Source organism: Microtus oregoni, unplaced genomic scaffold (assembly GCF_018167655.1).
Source record: "Microtus oregoni isolate MIOR12 unplaced genomic scaffold, Mior012 000006F_ref0000085, whole genome shotgun sequence".
Taxonomy (NCBI): Eukaryota; Metazoa; Chordata; class Mammalia; order Rodentia; family Cricetidae; genus Microtus; species Microtus oregoni.
The window spans coordinates 52,856,879-52,876,868 of NW_024543065.1; the positions used below are offsets into that span (position 1 = coordinate 52,856,879).

Below are 19,990 nucleotides of genomic sequence, written 5' to 3' on the forward strand. Positions count from 1 at the left end.
AGTTGATAAGGAAATGGTTTTCAATTGTTTATAGCTGCCTGCCCCCATTACCAAACCCAAATGTGGTCTAGCCATACAAAAGAATACTATTCAGCAATGAAAAGGAATGTCCAAGGCCTAGAGACTGAAGGCTGTGGTAAAACACTTGCTTATGTATGGAGCCATGGGTTCAATCCCTAGTAAGCACCCCTCCTCTGGGATCCACACAAAATGGATGAATTAAAGAATTATACAAGTAGCTGGGCGGTGGTGGCACATGCTTTTAATCCCAGCACCCAGGAGGCAGAGGCAAACGGATCTCTGTGAGTTCAAGCCCAGCCTGGTCTACAGAGTGAGTTCCAGGACAGCTAGTGCTGTGAAAGCTCCTTTGGCTCCTTCAGCCAATAGCCTTTAAGATACCAGCCCACTTGGGTGTGGTCCTTTAGACTATAAATGCAGCTGTAAAGCCTGCGCTGGCTCTCTTGCTTCCAGCTCTCACTTCTGGCTGCTAGACTCTGTTCCTGTTTCCCGTTCGTGCAGAGGACTGTGATCTAGGATAGTCTCCCCTAAATAAATAACCCCTTATTATATGTAAGTCTGAACTAGTGTGGGATTATTTTGTATCTTCCGCCATCACAGCTAGGACTGTTACACAAAGAACCCTGTCTCGGAAAAAAAAATAAACAACGAATTATACAAGTGAAAGAAGCTAGATGCAACAGGCCACACAGGATAGGGTTCTAGATCAATAGGCCACACAGGATAGGGTTCTAGATCAATAGGCCACACAGGATAGTGTTCTAGATCAACAAGCCACACAGGATAGGGTCCCGTTTATGACATTTTTGTGGAAAAATAAACAATACAGAAATCGTCAAGGGCCAAAGAGAGAGAAGAATTCAGCGAGGATGCTAAATTTAGATGTCTAGGTGGGAGCCACCCCATAGCAAACATCTGCCAAGTCTACCATGACATAACAAAGTCAGCCTTACTGTCTACGTTTCCACTGAAATCATTTTATTGGAACTCCATATTTACCTCTTACCTCACTGTGTATTTTTTTAATCTTGAATGAATGCTGAGTTTTGTCAAATATTTTCTGAATAAATCGAGAGAGAGGTCAGACTCTACACCAACACCCTGCACCTATATGAGCCCCGAGAACGGCTGTGATTTGCATCTGCAGCTCAGAAGCCGGAAAGCTTGTTGGACTGAAGGTGGGGCTGACTGGGAATGCCACGGGGCACATTTCTGTTGACTAGAAACACACAGCTGATGATGATGGCCACAGAAGTGTAGACACTCATCAAAATTCAGGAAGCAATGAAATTGAGGTCTGTGCATGTGTGACGACCTACAAAGATATTTCAGTGAAGGACAAGTGTGCCGAAACACTGGCCACAATCCCCTGACTGCTGAAGCCACCAATGGACAAAGCCCTTCAGTTTGATAGACATTGGTACACAGGTTCCACGGGGTTGGGAAACCGGCCTGTGTGTGTAACTAACATGTCCTTCAAGCCTCCTAGGAACAATTTTACAGAAACTTTATTCAGAGATAGATTGAATAAAAAATTCCAAATGACGGCTCTTCTCAAAGCTGACTTAAGAGTTACTGAAGGCAGGAGGTGTCTTGGGCATTGCTTGCGTACAGAGGCACACAGTGTAAGTGGACATCTCAAATGTTTACTGTTAATCAGGAAGAAATGTATTTCAGAACCATTCCAATAAGTGATACTTTATTAATGGTGAAAGCAGTGGGCCACTTTCTGTTAAGAGTAGCTACGTGGCTGTTTAAAACCACGCTGGCTGGGACCCAGCAAGATTTGCAGCTAAACCCGTCTGATACTGAAGTGCCAGGGGTGAGAAGAGGAAAACAGTGTAAGGAAACGATTATGCTTCTGTGCGAGCAGAAATTGTGCGCAGAGTAGAAAGCACTGTGATTCATAGCAATGTCGGCCCTGAGCAGAGGGACTTCAAGCAGCCCACGGGCACTGTGGGTGGTGACAGTGAGGTGCCAGGGCTCGCGCTGTGAGTCCCGGCTTGGGTAAGAGCTGCCAGAAGCCCCTCAGCCTTATTAACTGTTGAATTCTGAGGTTTTGGCCACTGGGTATGTAGAAAGCTTGTAGTGTTTATAAATACCTTGTGGCCACCACATTCGGTTCTGCAGCCCCACGTGGGGTGGCAACCAGCAGCTTAAGAAATGTTGCTTCTGTCAAACAGACCTGGTCCCTTCTGTTAGGATAGTTAGAAACCTCAGGATGAAGCTCAACCTTTCTGCGGTTACTGTCGCAGATCATAAAATCTTATAGAGTGTGTTTCCTGGGGGTGTCCTCTGGTGCAGGGGAATCCCTGTGACCCTCATCGTCAGCATGGACTCGCTGGTGAATCACGAGGCTCGAGCTCCAGCTGAAGCCTTTCCCGCAGGCCTCACACTTGTACGGTTTCTCTCCAGTGTGAACCCTCTGGTGGGCTTTGAGGTAGGAGCTCCAGCTGAAGCCTTTCCCACACGCCTCGCACTTGTACGGTTTCTCGCCAGTGTGGATCCTGTGGTGGTCGTGGAGGTAGGACCTCTGCCGGAAGCGTTTGCCACACACGTCGCATTGGTACGGTTTTTCTCCTGTGTGGACTCCGCGATGAGCTAGAAAATTGGAGGCCCGACAGAAGCCTTTCCCGCACTCCTCGCACTGGTAGGGTCTTTCTCCGGTGTGGGACCTCTGGTGGGCTTGGAGGTGTGACTCTACCGTGAAGCCCTTCCCACACTCTGCACACTGGTACGGTTTCTCTTCGCTGTGAACTCTCTGGTGGACTTGGAGAATTGAAACGCGACTGAAGGCTTTGCCACACTTCTCACATTTGTAGGGTTTCTCTCCGGTATGGATTCTACAGTGAACGTTCAGATCTGAACTCCGACTGAAGCCCTTCCCACACGTGCTACATTTGTAGGGTTTCTCGCCAGTGTGGCCTCTCTGGTGAGCCAGAAGGTGCGAGGCCTGGCTGAAGCCTTTCCCACACTCCTCACATATGTAGGGCTTTTCGCCCGTGTGGACTCTCACGTGATTGTTAAATTCTGAGCTGTGACAGAAGCTCTTCCAACAAGCATCGCACTGATAGGGCTTGTTTCCAGTGTGGCCTCGCTGATGGTCCAGAAGCGTCGAGGCCCGGGTGAAGCCCTTCCCACACTCCTCACATTTGTACGGCTTCTCTCCCGTGTGCCTTACGTGGTGAGCTTGAAGACCCGACAGGCGGCAGAAGGAGTAGCCACACTCCTCACATTGGTACCGCCTCTCTCCCACGTGGGTTTGCCCATTCACCCCGAGATGACAATCCCAGCTAGCTTCTTCCCCATTCACCCCCTTTTTAGAAGGATCTTCACCACCACTCATTCCGCAGTGGAGCTGAAGCCGCGAATTCCGACCGGAATGTTTACTGAAGCCGGCTTCTTCACTCTGGACACCATCCTGTTTCTCCAACGGAGAGCCAGTTTCTCCAGCGTTCCCCATGCAGTCTCGACCCTGGGTTAACTCCCTTGTAACTTGGTGCCAGATTCGTGAGCAGAAAAGCTCCTCGTGCGGCAGGTACCTCCATCCTACCTCCTGAAGCAACTCCGTCTCATTTAGACTCCTGGCTCCTAAAAGCATAAAGAGAGTTCAGAGAGAGGCAGGGCGTGTGGATGCTCTGTTGACTGGAGCCAGAGTTATATAGTTAAGACCTCAGCCTAAGGCTTCACTGGACCAGAGAATGGTCCCCTTCCCTTTAACATCCTGTGTCTGTCATCTCACCCCCGCACCCTAGAAGCCAGGGGCACTAGAGAGCATCACCGGGGAGTGACAAGTTGACACTCTGTCCTCACTAGAGCAAGGAAAGTATTCCCATCGGAAAAAAAAAAAAAAGATTTTTTTTTTCCCCTCAGGTATGGTGGTGCACACTTTTAATCCCAGCATTTGGGAGGCAGAGTCTGGCAGATCTCTATGAGTTCAAGGCCAGCCTGGTCTATGGAGTCCGTTCCAGGACAGGCTCCAAAGCTACAGAGAACGTTTATCTTGAAAAAGAAAGAAGAAAGGACAGAAGGAAGAAAAAAGAAAGAAAAGAAAAAAGGAAGTAAGGGAGGAAGGAAAGAAGAAAGGAAGGAAGGAAGGAAGGAAGGAAAGGAAGGAAGGAAGGAAGGAAGGACAGAGGTGGATGGCCAATCGCTAACAATCCCTGCGTTCCTGGACCATGCATCGTGCAGATCTTTTTACAGAGATGGTCTTGCCTTGCAAAGGGAGGACCACAGAATCCTGTGGAATCTTTTCTGAGACAGGGTCTTTGACGTCCCAAGCTGGCCTTGAACTCACTGTATCAACAAAGATGACCTTGAACTCCCGATCTTCCTGTCTCTACCTCACCTCAGCAGTGCTGGTTTATACCAGGACTCCAGGCATTGTTTGCTCAGGACTCAGGAGTGGACCTAGGGCTCCACACAGGCTAGGCAAGCCTTCTACCATCGAGCTACAGCCTTGGCCCTTTTACACGTTTTCAGACAGTCTACCAAATTTCCTCTGAAAATGCAGTCTGAGTAGCTGAGATTACAGGGTTGGGAATTATCTTATCTGTTTTAAAAGCCTCAAGATGCAGTTTTAAGATGGGAATTGGGCCACTTCTGGTGACCGGAGATTGCCTATGATCCCAGTATCTGGGATGCAAAGACAGGAGGCTGACGTAAGTTTGAGGCCTGTCTAGTCCTGTCAAGGGCAACATAGTGAAGACAATAATGAACTGAGCGAGGTGGCCAGGGCCTGTAATTCTACCACTTAGGAGGAAGAAGGTGGGTCACATGTTCAAGGTACAGTGAGTCTGAGACCTCTCTGGACTACTAGGATAGTGTCTCCAAAAACAAAAGCAAGCAACAGAAAAAGGGAAATTAAGTTATTGGGAAAATGAGAAAAATCTAGCTGCCACTGAAGACTTACATAAACCGGAGAGATGGCTCAATGGAAAAGAGTCCTGGCTGTTCTTCCAGAGGACCTCAGCTCAGTTCCCAGCACCCACATGGCAGCTCACAACCATCTAACTCCAGGCCCAGATCTGATGCCGTGTTCTGACCTCTGCTGGTACTAAGCATGCATTTGGTGCAGACATACATGCTGGCGAGCCATGTATACACACCAAAAAAATTAAATTAATATTTACATGATTAGTATCCCTTTAAACTGATATTTCACCCCCCTTTGGATGCAGAAATATGAGGGGAAAATATATATGTGGAGTGGTGGAACATGGCACAATGTCCTTTCTTTGATTTAATCACCATATTTATTTAATAAGCATTTTTTCTTAATTTTTTTCTAAAGTTGTCTTTATTTTTTTAATGACCTTTAGGAGCTTGGAGAGATGGCTCAGGGGTTAAGAGCACTGGCTGCTTTTCCAGAGGTCCTGGGTTTGATTCCTTCCACCTGCAAGGCTGCTCACAGCCATCTGTAACTCCAGTTCCAGGGGAATCTAATGCCCTCTGCTGGCCTTAGAGGATACTGCATGTACCTGGTGCACAGATAGACAAGCAAAACAACCAAGCACATTAAGTAATAAAACATTTTTTTAAATGACCTTCGAGGAGCTGGAGAGATGACTGACAGCTAAGCGTGTTCTTCAGTTCCCAGCACCGACTTGAGGCAGCACAGCCGCTTGTAACTCCAGCTCCGAGGGCGCTGGCCTCAGGTCACACTCTCACACATAAACATACTTCATACAAACAAACCTTAAAGCTGAGCTTCAAAAGAAACGTTAAAAAAAATATACTGTGCTCACGAGAATGTTTTTAACCGAAACATTGCATCCTCTTTGTGGGAGGTTGGAAAACAAACTCCACACAGTTCTACCTATTGCATGGCCAACTGTGTTTTGTTATATAGACAGGGAGTTAGCAGGTGACCTTCGTCAGTACTAAAGCAGGGTCTTGGTTAGCATGTGACTTTTGTCAGTACTAAAGCACAGGTATCAGTGGTGTTCCTTATTGGCCTGGAACTTGGTAGTAGATCAGGCTAGCCTCCAACTCACAGAGAGCCCTTAGCCTGATGGCTTCCCTGCCTGTTTCACCGGAAGGTCACTCCAGTGCTAGCAGGGTGACCACAGAGGCATGTCCAGAGGAGCCCAGAAAGGACAGAGGACAAATCATGCTCCAGAAATGGACCCTGGGACTCCATGGGTTAGTTCTGAAACTTCATTCTCTCTCCCTGTGTGTTAAAAAAAAAAAAAAACTTTTAAAAGTGTTTTTAAAAAAGAAATCAGTAGACTCAGGGAAAACACCATGTCAGAAAACAAACAGTAAAAGTGATGGATGCCAGGAAACAGTCCTGCGGGCCACACCGCAGAGCTCCACACCAAGGGTTGGGGCCCCAGGACTTACGTTTAGTGGCTGGTGGTGAGCACTGACAGAACTGGAATATTTCAGAGGTGTTCTGTGTGCTGGAAAGGTACTGATGTCGAAATTCTTCAGGCTGTATTCATTCACAAATATCTACACACACATGTACTCAGTACTGCCTTAAGGAAATAGTAAGGTAGGGAAGGAGATAGATAGATAGATAGATAGATAGATAGATAGATAGATAGATAGATGAGGAAGATAGATAGGTAGATAGATGGATGGATAGATAGATAGATAATAATAATAATAATAATAATGATGATGATGGATAGATAGATAGATAGATAGATAGATAGATAGATAGATGAGGAAGGTAGATAGGTAGATAGATGGATGGATAGATAGAAGATAGATAGATAGATAGATAGATAGATAGATAGATAGATAGATAGATAGATGGTAGGTAGGTAGATAGATGAGGAAGATAGGTAGGTAGGTAGATAAATAGGTAGATAGATAGATAGATAGATAGATAGATAGATAGATAGATAGATAGATAGATGAGGAAGATAGACAGATAGGTAGGTAGGTAGGTAGGTAGATGATAGATAGATAGATAGATAGATAGATAGATAGATAGATAGATGTTAAAGTTCATTATCTGGTCACTGTAGTCTCCAGATGCTGTAACAAAATATTATAGGCATAAACCCTGGGTTTAGGTCTCAGCACTACAAAATAATAAATAAAATAATAATAATAATATAAAACCCCTAGGTGTTTTATATTATGTGGTGTGTGGTGTGAGTGTGTGCGTGCATGAGAGAGAGAGAGAGAGAGAGAGAGAGAGAGACTTAATTTTTGGCAATCTGAGCAATAAATACAAGGCCTTGTGTGTGCTAAGCACATCTGTACTGCTAACACCCAGGCCTTAAGATGTTTTTCTTCACTCAGGAGACAGTTCCATGGGGTCAGGACTGTCCCTTCGGTCTGGGCTTGGTAGAGGCAGTGTCCTGAGGACTTTTACCTTCACTGTTCTGTTAATTCCCACTTCCCCCATGTTGCAGTGCAAACATCACTACCATTTCTTTACAGATGAGAGAGCTGAGACTTGCAACCTTCTGCCATCTTCCACCACTGCAGACAGCAGACATTCTCCTTGCTGAGCACCCACCCCCGGCAATCTACATAGCAACTGATGCTGCTATGGCAAACTCTTTGATGTTTCTTTTAGACCAGCACCTTTACACTGTAATCAGTTATCGCTGGAATGTCTCTGCCTTAGGACAGTTGTGCCCAGCCTATGGAGGGTGAATATGGCCCAACATATTTGTAGCTAGCAATGTTGTTTCACAGTGTCTGAAGTTTGGACACCTCTAGCTGCTCTTATAGAATACCTGAGACTCGGTGATTTATAAAGAATAGAATTACTAACAACCTCCACAGGAGCAGGTACAAGGGAGCCATTGCTGAGGGAGCAGGCCCGAGCCAGAGACCTTTGCAGGACCGGGCATGAACCAGCGACCTCCGCTGGAGCAGGCCCAAGGCAGCAACCTCAGCAGAAACAGATCCAAGCAAGCAACCGCTGTGGGAGCAGGCCCCAATGATCCCCCAGTACTGCAGAGCAACCCCAGGGAGTGCTGAGAGACCTCTAGGAACACAGAGTGACCTCCAGGGTGACTGGAACCATGGCCCTGACTGCACCACGAGGAGCAACCATCTGAGCCTTGGATCCACTGGCACCTGGAAGATTGATCACCAGAGACAAAGACAGTCCCAATTACACCAATCAGAGGAAAAGATGGGTAGACAAGGTAAGAACACACTCAACACCACAAAGAGCAACACGACACCAATAAAAACTAGTAGCCCTACAACAGCAAGACTTGAACAATCAAATATAGATGAAGCAGAAGAAAATGACCTAAAAAAAAATCACTTTTGGAGACAACAGTTTCACTCTATGCCCCAGGCTAGTCTCAAACACAAAGTGATCCTCTGGCCTTCTGCCCTGCTTTCCAATATTCTAGTTGTATCATAACAAAAGAAATACGTTTTGTGTAAAAGACACAAAAGATGCAGACAATAGCATAAGTTATTTAAAAGTTTCCCTTTCCACCAGGATGGGTGGCGCTAGCCTGTAATCCCAGCATTTGGGAGGCTAAGGCATGAGGGTTATAGGTTCAAAGCCTGCTTGGGAAACTTTGAGTACAAGGCCAGCCTGGCCACGTTAGGGAGCCCTTGCCCAGATAAAAAGTGAAAACAGTATTAGGGTTACATCTTCCTGGCAGAGTGCTTGTGTGTGTGTGTGCATGCGCACACCCACACGCACGTGCGTACATGTTTCCCTTTAGAGGCTCACACATTTTTGGCAACAGGCTATAGTTTTTGCTGCAATAAGAACTTACCACCAAGGGCTCTGATTATCCCTACCCTCCACCCCCATTTCTTGTTTTTTCGAGATAGGATCTCAAAGTTCCAGGCTATTCTGGAACTCACCATGTAGATCAAGCTGGCCTCGAACTCACAGAGATCTGTCCACTTCTGCCTCAAGATTGCTAGGATCAAAGGTATGTGGCGCCACATTTGGCTTTTCTACCCTATTTTTTATTTCATTAAAGGTTGCTCATAAGAGGCCAGCAAGACAACTTTGAAGGGAAAGGCACCTGCTGCCAAGCCTGAAGCCCTGAGGAGCATCAACTCCCCAAGTTGCCCTCTGACCTTCGTACATAAGCTATAGCACGTGTGCGCCACATACATACAAACACGCACACAAAGTGAACTTTTTTAATCTATGATTTATTTATTTTACATGTATAAATCTTTTGCCTGCATGTATGTCTGTGCACTATGTGCATGTCTAGGGTCTGGAGGGATGAGACAAAGGAGTTGGATCTCCATGAGACTGGAGTTACAGGTGATTGTGAGCTGCCATGTGGGTGCCGGGAACCAAACCCAGGTTCTTTGCAGGAGCAGCCAGTGCTCTTAACCCTGAGACATCTCTCTAGCCCCACAAAGTGAACATTTTTAATGTTAAAAAAAAAACATGTTCATCTATTTGCTCCATGTGTGGCAGTGATTAAAATTAGAGAAGGCACAAAAACACAGCATCCCACTGCCCTCCTGTGCTCCATGTACAAAACACACACATTATTAGCCAGGGGAGAAACACTGGAAAAATCCAGCTCTGTATCTCACAATGATTCAAGATCTTGAGACCCCTTCAAGAGCTGCAGGCACAGCCAGGGCCACAGAGATGTTGCGGGAGCCACCATCTGCTACACAACCATCCTCACCCACTGAGAGCAGCGTCCTGAAGGTCTCCTGCATCACATCACGGTACAGCTTCCTCTGGGTAGCATCCAGCATCCCCAGCTCCTCCTCGCTGAAGACCACAGCCACATCCTTGAATGTCACTGCCTCCTACAACACCAAACACATGCCCCCTGAATCTTGCAACAAAGGGTAGCTGAGGCTGGGATGGAGCACGGGCATGGAGTACCTGCCTGGCATCCACAAAGCCCTGGGTCCCACCCGCAGCCCCACAGACACTGGGTGTGGGGTGCAGTGTCCCATGCCAGTACATGGAGCTGAGACAGGAGGATGACTTGTCAGTTGGAAGCCATACTGAGTTCCAGGACAGGATGGAACCCTGTCTCAAAAACATAAAACAAACAAAAAGACCACTTTTTATACGGAACTCAATTGTCCATTTTCTTAAGCATTAAAACTGCAACATTAACAAATATTCCATTTTAAAGTTACAGTGTATGAGGCCAACTTCCTTTTCAACTTTATTGGCTATCATATTCTTTCCCTCAAATGAATATAAAGACCCTTGGTTCTTCATGCCATAGACAACATTGAACCTATAACAAAAAACTGGGCTAACAAGAGGCAGCAAATTTGGGATTTGCTGCTAAGCCAGACATCCCAGGTTCAAGTCCTGGGAGCCGCGTGGTGGAAGGGAGAACTGACTCCAGCCAGTTGTCCTCTGAGCTCCACATGTGCTCAAAATCAGCGTTACTATATTTTCACGAGTTTACTAACCATGTTTATTTCTCTTTGTGTTTTTGGTGGTGGGGGGGTTGTTTGTTTGTTTGTTTGTTTGTTTTGAGACAGAGTGTCTCTGTATAGCCTTGGCTGTCCTGGAACTCACTCTGTAGGCCAGGCTGGCCTCGAACTCACTGAGATCCACCTGCCTCTGCCTCCCAAGTGCTGGGATTAAAGATGTGCACCACCAGGCCCCTCTCCTCTATGTATTTTATTATTTCTTCTGAGACAGGGTCTTATAGCTAAGGCTGGCCTCGAATTTGATATTGCCCAGGATGACCCTGCACTACTCTAGTCCTTCTGTCTCTATTTCCCGAGTGCTGGGATCGCCAGTGACACCATGACTGGTGTATGTGGTGCTGGGGATTGAACCTGGGGCTTCATGCATGCAAGGCAAGCACTCTACCCATGAGGCTAGGCCCCCAGCCCCATGTTCATTTCTCTTTGGCACTTTGCCTGTCCCTCTATTTTAACAAGTATATAACTTAAGGCCATATGTAAAATTCTATTGACCACGTTAAGCTTAGTGTTTGTTCTGCACTGATGGGGAGCAAAGCCAGGCACTGAACGAGCAGGGCAAGTGCTCTGCCAGGCTAATTTCTAGCCCGTATTGCCAGCCGTTAGCACCCATGTAGCAGATATTCTCCCTCTTATTCTTGTCTAGCTTTGTGTGTGATAGCAGAGTCACAACCTGAATGATGCTGTCGCGGGCTTTTCTAGTCTGCGATTGTTCATCCAATCATATTTACATTTTATCTTTATATTTTTAAAAACCATCTTTATTATTTGTACTTATGTGTATATGGGGTGTGTATGTGCTGTGTGAGTGCAGGTGTCCTCAGAGGTCAGAAGAGGGCATCGCACCTCAGGGAGCTGGAGTTACAGGCTGTTGTGAGCTACTTGATGGAGGTGTTGGGATCCAAACTTGTGTCCTCGGGAAGAGCAGCCATCTCTCCAGCCCTTGTTTTTATTGTTTTATTCATCCAATTATAAAGTGATAAAAAGGAAGTAGAAATTAAGTGTCACAGGGTGACTGACATCTGCCATCCCAGGGCTTCTCAAATGTCAGCAATTCTCCTTAATACTTCCTAAGAAGCAAGGAGATATGTGGAACTTTTGAGAAAAGAGATGAGAATTTAGGGGCTGGTGAGACAGCTCATGGGTCAAGATGCTTGCCACTAAGCCTGGGACACTGAGTTCCAGCCCCAGGATCTACACGGTAGAAGGAGAGAGCCAAAGTTGTCCTCTAACCTCCACATGCACACCACACTGTGGCAATGTACACCTGTATACAGCCACACCCACACAACACATAAACCAATAAACGTAAGAGAGAGAATTAAAAAAAACCAAAACAGTCAGTCCAGCTCACCTTGTACTTGGTCATTCTGTTCTCCCAGCGAACAGCTGCATCTTAGGAAGGTGCATTGATGGAAGAGAAAAGAGCCATCAACATCTGGCCAGGGTGCGACCAGCCAGCTCCCATGGCAGCATGCTGTGGATAGCAATCGTGCTCCCTCCTCAGGGAGGCTGATTCAGACAGCACTCGCCCCTGCAGCTGAGAACCCCTGGCCAGGAGTGACCTGCTTAGGAGAGAAACTGTTTGCTCCGAGCAGATACTCCCTTCCCGGGCTCTGAGTCAGTGGGGAATGGTGGTCAAGTCAGTGCTCTGGGAATCAGTGCACGGATGGCCAGCTTTTCAAATCATGCCATTTTGCAAACTCACTGAGCTAAGAGGAGAGCCATGGAAGACTTCACTATGGAAACAGAGACGACTGGATGAAGTCCCGCCTCTGGGAAATAATGTAGGCACATTTTTAGAATCAACGGAATTAAAATTAACAAACTACAGGAATCATATTTGCTGGGCAGAAACAAGAGCTTGGTGTGATGTCATACACCTGCAGTTCTGGTACTCAGGAGAGACTGAGGCAGGAAGATTGCTTTCAGTTCAAGTTGGCCTGGATTCCACAGTGAGACCCTATCCCAAAAGTCACTATAATATCTAGCATGCTATTGTTTGACACATCAGGGGCTATCCATGTAGCACATGCATGCTAGCACACTGCTCCAGAAGATTCCTCATGCTTACCTGTGATGAAACCGCTGTGTGACCTCGGTCCCAACACCTAACCTGCTGTGCGCATCTTCAGCTATAGAAGGGACAGAAACAGAAAGTGGTCCTACGGTTATGACGGGAAGTAAGTGAACACACGCGGCAGCACCTTGGGTGAGGCACCTGGTATTGTAGGGTGTTCTTACCAACAAAGATGACAGCTACTGCACCTATGAACACACAAGGTCAGAGGCAGGTGGGGTCCCCGATCCCAGCTTCATCCCGCAGCCAGCATTCCAAGCTTTGTCTCTCTGTTGCCTCTAATGACAAAAATACATGGACAGGAGTCACAGAGAGAGAATGAGAGCTGACAGTGACAGAAAGGGCAGAGGCAGATACAAGCGCAGAGAGAGGTCAGAGGTGAAGGAACTGCTCCAAGCCAACCTAAGCTGGCATCAGCGCTCTCATCTGAGGGCACCACGATGAGTCACCATCCCAACCAGCCTTCACCTTAACTATGGATGGACCAGGTGACACTAACTGTTCCAAGATAGGAACAATTGGCTATGATAGAGAAGGGACACTCCATAACAAATCGGGGGTGCCCTGAGGCAATGCCAGCCATTAACGATGTATGGATCCGCGTTTAGGGATCTGAGCCGAAACAAGGACAGAGAGATGCAGCAGGGCTGCTTAGTTATGTACACATTTGCCCTGAGGCTTCCTTATTTATTTATTTCATTACAGTTTTTTAGAGCAGCGGTTCTCAACCTGTGGGTCGCACACCAGACAGCCTATATATCAATTATTTATATTATGATTCAGAATAGTGACAAAATTATGTTACAAAGTAGTGACATAATAATTGCATGTTGGGGAAAACCACAACATGAGGAACTATACTAAAGGGTTGCACCATCAGGAAGGTGGAGGACCACGAATGTAGTGTGTGAAGGGCGCGTGTGTGGCCACCAGAAGACAACCTGCAGCAGGAGGTGACTCTGTCCTCCCACCATCTATATTCTGGGGGTTGAACACGGGTCGCAGGCTTGGCAGCAAGCACTTTTACCTGCTGCGCCATCTTGCAGGCCCCTGTTCCCCTACTTAAACCTAGAGTTCGGGTCAGTACCACAACGTCTGGACCCCTTCATCTGTAAGTCCCAATAACGGCCACTACAGTTCAGTCTCCTTTCTCTACTTTTTGCCACTACTTGTCTCTTTGGTCGGACTGGGACAGGCAACTGAGCCTAGCCAATTGGGTTTCCTAAGACTTTGGCTCTAAAACTCTGGTTACAATTCCAGGCAGTTCTATGCCTTGATCAGAATATATTCAGGAAGCTATGAACCTAGGCCATAGACCTGAGCTATACAAGTTCCAACCCAACCTCGAAGCCCTAATTTATCCTACCGACCTCAAGCCCTTCATCATTAAAATAAGAAAAATATGCCAGGTGTGGTTACATAATCTTCAGTATCATCACTTGGAAGGAGAGGTGGTTAACTCTCTGAGTTTGAGGCCAGCATGGCTGATATACAGAGTTCCAGGACAGCCAGGGCTACACAGAGAGACTCCTCAAAACAACAGAAGCCAGATCAACTCACCAGGAACTTTGCTGTCCATGCTGAAGGAATCATGACCTCACCTTCCACTCAATCCATGCTGAGAGGTCAGGCTGTGGAAAGGAAGAATATTGTGAAATACCATGGCAGTCATCCCCAACAAAGCAGTTAAACCGTCCCCTCCTGCCCACCAATCTGGAGACAATCTTCCTTCCCCCTTTCTAAAGAGTATAGGGAAGGTGTACAGGGTTAACCAGTATTGATGGAGACAAAAAGGAGGTCCGGGAGCACCCCCTGCAGCTGAAGGAGGTCCGGGAGCACTCCCTGAAGTGGAAGGAGGTCCGGGAACACGCCCTACAGCTGAAATTGCCCCCAGTGAGAGATCTGAAAGCTTAGAGAAATAAACACTCACAAGAAGAGCTCAGGATCACATGACATGAACAGTTCAAGGCTTTCATTTCTACACTAACAGAGAAGATTAAAAAGTTAAAGGGCCAGGCGGTGGTGGCACATGCCTTTAATCCTAGCATCCAGGAGGTAGAGGCAGGCAGATCTCCAAGTTTGAAGCCAGCCTGGTCTACTTAGCAAAATCCAGGACAACCAGAATTACATAGAGAGACCCTGCCTTAAAAAAAAAAAAGTTAAAGCAAGGGGAAACACTTGTGTTGACAGATGAGTGGGAAAAGGTGTTTGTCACCAAACTCGGTGACCTGAGTCCAATTCCTGGGAGTCTTCAGTGAATTGTTCTCTGACCTCCACATGCACAGTGCAGCATGTGAGAGTGCAGGCTCACACACCTGCATGTGCGTGTGTACACACACACACACACACACACAATCTCGTTGTACAAACAATGTGACTTCAGGGAACCTCTCTGAATGCTGAAACATCTTTAACCCTCTCATCAGTCACTCCGTAACCTGTGCACAAGTGTATGTATAAGTGTGTGCAGAGTAATGCATGGTCTGAGATTTATTATTAGTTATTAAGATGGGAATAAAAGAACCCGTGATTAATGGTTTAACTACCAAATGAAATCAAGATTCCCTGGAAGGTGGCAGCCAACGAAACTGATAATAGCTGTGACCTTCTCTTCGTCCAATAAAATGACATCGTGAAAAACCACAGACGTGTCCGTCTATGAGTCTATGACAACTCGCGAAGTACCTCCTCCACCTATCCCGGTTCCCTACATTTATGGGTGTGAGTCATAGAACCTTCAAGGCCCGGTGACACTAGCTGCATCAATCCCCCAAACAACCCTGTCAGCATGGCCCTCGCTCCCCAACTCCAGGCGACAGCAGTGAAGCAAGGTGTGACGGCTCACACCTGTCGTCGCAGTACTGGGGAGGCTGAGGCAGGAGAATGACCCGGTCACACGCAGAGACCCTGTCAGTGCAATGATCTCTGCGGGATGGAGTGGGGCTCACTGGCGGCTCACTGCACTCCGGCCAGCCAACCTGGAGCCGACTCCCCTACGGCCGCCCACCTCCGACCCCGCAAACCTCCAGATCTAGGGCTCAGTCGAGGAAGGTGCGGGAGAGAGGAGACTCACGGGAGGCGTGCGGAGCAGGTGCTAACTGAAACCACCGGGAGACACTTCCCAGAATACTACGCATAGGCCCCGGCTCAGCCATAGCTCAGGCGACAGGCAGAGAATTTAAACTACAATTCCCAGAATGCAGAATCGCGCCCAGTGTCGGAGAATCCGGACTACAATTCCCAGAAGCAACCGCGTCAGCGCGCCCACTTACAAGCGGGCCAGACACTGTGGAATTGTAGAGGTGAGGAAACCCGATCGTGGACTCGCTTTATCGAGTGTAGCTACTCTGTGCTTTGTGTGCGTGCCACACAACTATTCCCCTACTCCTCCCCGGAAATTCTTATTTGATCTGCGAGACACTGGTCCGCACTATGCAACCCGGACTGAACTCAACAGTAATCCTCCCGCCTCAGCCTTCCCCACTCTCAAGTGCTGGGGGCGTGTGCCACGACGCCAGGCTGCCTCTGAAGTTGTCGCTTCCCACAGGACCCTAGAGGAAAAGTTAAGAGTCCTCACCTCACAGGCACTAATTTGTCCCTAGCGTTCCCTTATATACCTGAGTCTTAAAGGTAAATAGTCCCCAAACAGCACGCCTGACAGTTGGATGCGGGAAAGAAGGAGGAAAGCAAACCACTGCGGAGATAAGAATCTTCAAGGAATTACCGGGGAATCCGATGAAGACTTGTGCAATGTGACACTGTGATACTAAAACGGATAAAGCAGGACAGAATGTCTTTAAATACAGTCCTAATGTACACTTCCTGCACGTACGGAAGAGTATTTTTTTATTTTGAAGAGTTCTTATAGTGTTTGTTTTTTTTCAATTGTCCAGATTAGCAGGACATTATGCCACTGGTCTACATATCGAGTTCCAGGCCAGCCCAGGCTACATAGTGAGACCCTGACTCTAAGAAAAGACAATCCTATTTTAAAGTCACTAGCTCTATCTAGCCAATTTTGTAAGCATGGTCCTTCTCAAATATCAGAAAAGTTCTTATTTTTAGAAAAACTAAAGTTGTGGTAAGCCAGAACCATGGGTGACATAAGGATTTGACCAACACCACACCTCCTAGATATCTGGACGGATCCACCCACCACCTCACAGACGCGCCCACCCCACCATCTCTTAACCTCCTGCCATGCTGCCTCTTCCAAAACACGGGCACACTGGTAATTCAAACTCTCCGTCTCCCTCTCCCCTCTGATAAACGATTGCTTTGCGGTTTATTATCAGGCAAGATCCGTGCACAAATATTAAAGGACAAATGGGGACCCAGAACCGAGTCACAAGCCACTGCTTACACCTGCCGCTGCTCGCTCAGTCCTCTAAAGGGTCACCTTCCCCTTGGTCGCATCCATCCCCAATGAAAACCCTGTCTCTTGGACGAAAAATGCTCCTTTCAGTTAACTAGTTGACCGGTGACAGATTTCCCGTAACACCCCTCCCCTTTCCCTCCTCCTGCCGCCCCCCATCTTCTGATTATCAATCCACAAGATGAACTTTTGTTTTAAATTATCCCCAAGGACCACTGTCAAAAGTGCTTGTTTTTTTTTTTAATTCAAATCAAATCTTGGAGTATGTGTGTGGTTCACTGGAGATGCTGTAACAGGCACACAGAGCAGCAAGGGAAAAAGAGTAGTTTTCACATGATATGATTATCCACAGAGAAAATCCCAAGAAACCCATAGAATAGTTGTGGCAAACAAGCCCAAAATAAAACAGTCCACTGGAGTTCGACATCCGAGCAGCAAACAACTGGAAATGAAGTTAGAAAACTTGAATCATTTAATTTAGCACAAAAATGTGGGATGCTTATGTATAAATTGAATAAAATATGTACAGAATCTCTATGCTGAAAACTATTGAAGGAAACCCAGAGTCCTGGGCAAATCATACTGTATTGATTGCTGCAACAGTCAATATTGTTAAGGTGTTAACTGTCCAGAAATTAATTATATATCCAGTACAGTCCCAAACAAAACCAGAGCTTGCATTTAAAAATCACAAAGCTGATTCTAAATGTTACTGAGAAGCAAATTGAAAAGGGGGATGAGAAGAGCCAGAGACAAAAGCAGGGACAAGCCCTGGATCTGAGAAGATGGCTGAGCTGCCCACGGCGTCACCAAGGAAACCCAAGGTGTGCTGGTAGAACCAATTCCTGGCCTTAAAGCAGAACCAGACGAGAGCAAGTCTGTTCCTTTCTTGTAGTCATTGCTGGGCCCAGGATTCCCCTCTGAGAGACGGACTTTTAAACTGGAACTATCAGTACCTAAGGTGCATTTCATGACCAATATTTGTCATCCTACGGTAGACAAGATGGAAAGAATACGTTTAGATATTTTGAAAGGTAAGTGGTGCCTGGTGTTGCAGATCCACACAGCTCTGCTATCAATCCAGGCTTTGTTTAGTGCCCCCATTAGCAAATGATGTATGTTGTGGAATAGAATATTTGTCTAACTAAGTAAAGTTGTGTTGTATTTGTTTATGTAAAGATGCGTTGCTGTTTCACCTTGCCTGCCTAGGGTACCTGGATGGTCTAATAAAAAGATGAATGGCCAATAACTAAGCAGTAGAGGGATAGACAGGGCTGGAAGGCAGAGAGAATAAGTAGGAGGAGAAATCTAGGCTTGAGAGAAAATGAAGGAGGAAGAGAGGGAGACACCAGCCAGCCAGACACAGAGGAAGCAGGAAAGTAGGGCATACAGAATGAAAAAGGGTAAAAAGCCCTGAGGCAAAATATAGATGAAGAGAAACAAATTAATATGCTATAAGAGCTAGTGGGACAAACCTAAACTAAGGGCAAGCGTTCATAATTAATAATAAGTCTCTTTGTCTTAATTTGGGAGCCAGCAGACCAAGAAAGCCTGCTACATTTGGCACCCAACATAGGGCACATATTTCTATGTAGGGCCTAAGAATGATGCGGGGGGGGGGGGATGAAAAGAAAAATCAAACAAAAAATGACATGGCTTCCTGGTAGCCTGGTGCTCGTAGTGTACAGAGGTGCAGCTCTGCCCTAGAGTGAGCATTTGATCACTTGGCATGTTAAATAGAAACAATAAGTTAAGTAAAAATGCCTGCCATAGTGCAGGCACCAACTTTCTGGAGCTGGGGTTGTTAAATGCACCTCCTGGTTAAACACAGCTCCCTGTTAAATGCAGCTCTTGCCCAGGCCAATCAGACATAACGCTTGGTTCTCACAGGCCTCAGCAAGGCAGAGATAGCTGCCAGTACAGAGCCACTCAGCAGGTTAAGGTCTGGCTCACACAGTCAGAAAAGGCTGCAGGCACATGGTAAAGCAGGTCCAGACTGAAAAGAAACTCTAAACTGGCAACAGTGTGTTTTTAAAATGTGTGTAGATGCTTAAGAAAGAAAAGGAGTATAGATAGTCATAGAAATAATATTTTATAATAATAAATAGAAAAAATAAATAGTTTAAAATAAAGTAAAATAATGTAAAGGAAAAAAGCCACAGAAAGATGGGAAATACACAAGCAGTGTGGATCCTGTATGATGTTGTGTTGACTTTGGATTTTATTTTATTTTACTGGTTTTTCAAGACAGGGTTTCTTTGCCCACATTCCCAAGAGGTATGGTGGGTGGGTTTTGTCATTCAGTGAGTTATGAATGTTTGTCATTGTTTATGGGGGGATACAGGATAAAAAGACAACTATTAACCTCAAATATTTTACATTGGTATGGATTTTGGTATATTGATACAGATTTAAAGTTATTTTTGTTATACTATGCATATGTCTCCACTCTTGTTTGGGGGTATTGTGCTTATGCAGCTCATTTAAAAATGTAATGTATAATTAAGAAGTACAGATTAATAATTAGTCATCTATAATAATCAAATCTGTAGTTATGTTAGTCGTGTATTCATAGTTAAACAGGTAAATTTTAGATAGATAGATGATCTTCAAACACTTCAGAGACCTACAGAATAAGGCACTTAAGATGTTTCAATAACCTAAGGCTTTTCATGACATTGAGATATGCCTGCTCCAGGCAACACCAATCTATTTCATAAAAGGATGATAAAGAATGACAGGTGTAACATGCAGGACCAGCTTGTTGGGGTTTATGTCCTGCCCAGTTCCCCACAGCCGGCAAGCCCCAAAGAAAATCACACAGAGATGGCCATAAGTTATAAAATTGATTGGCCCACTAGCTCAGGCTACTTATTAGCTCTTGTAGCTTATATTAACCCATAATTCTTATCTATGTTAGCCACATGGCTCACTACCTTTTCCAGCAGGGCAGGTCACATCCTGCTTCTTCCGTGTCTGGACAGGAGTGGGGGGAATGGGCTTCCTTCTTCCCAGAATTCTCCTGTTCTCATTGCCCTGCCTCTACTTCCTGTCTGGTTGACTCACCTATACTTCCTGCCTAGCCAATCAGTGTTTATTTAAAACATGATTGACAGAATACAGACAATTCTCCCGCATCA

General features: G+C 46.2%; 1 protein-coding gene across 10 annotated transcripts in view; it reads right to left on the reverse strand.

The window, feature by feature from the left end:
• LOC121449150 (zinc finger protein 45-like) overlaps positions 1 to 15,639 on the reverse strand; it is a 24,810-nt gene extending 9,171 nt beyond the window's left edge. The window contains exons 1-8 of one of the 10 annotated variants that reach the window (XM_041653395.1): positions 15,549 to 15,639; positions 14,036 to 14,106; positions 12,640 to 12,753; positions 12,470 to 12,530; positions 11,750 to 11,790; positions 9,831 to 9,976; positions 9,621 to 9,747; positions 1,014 to 3,609 (exon numbers count right to left, since the gene is read on the reverse strand). In XM_041653395.1, the coding sequence (XP_041509329.1) occupies positions 2,285 to 3,609; positions 9,621 to 9,693 (1,398 nt within the window). In that variant the 5' untranslated portion in view covers positions 9,694 to 9,747; positions 9,831 to 9,976; positions 11,750 to 11,790; ... (2 more) ...; positions 14,036 to 14,106; positions 15,549 to 15,639 and the 3' untranslated portion in view covers positions 1,014 to 2,284. Of the gene's footprint in view, positions 1 to 1,013; positions 3,610 to 9,620; positions 9,748 to 9,830; positions 9,977 to 11,241; positions 11,314 to 11,749; positions 11,791 to 12,103; positions 12,171 to 12,469; positions 12,561 to 12,639; positions 12,754 to 14,035; positions 14,107 to 15,548 lie in introns of those variants that run through there. The other 9 variants (XM_041653392.1, XM_041653401.1, XM_041653393.1 and 6 more) reach the window with 9 other exon arrangements.
• Between the last annotated feature and the right edge of the window lie 4,351 nt (positions 15,640 to 19,990).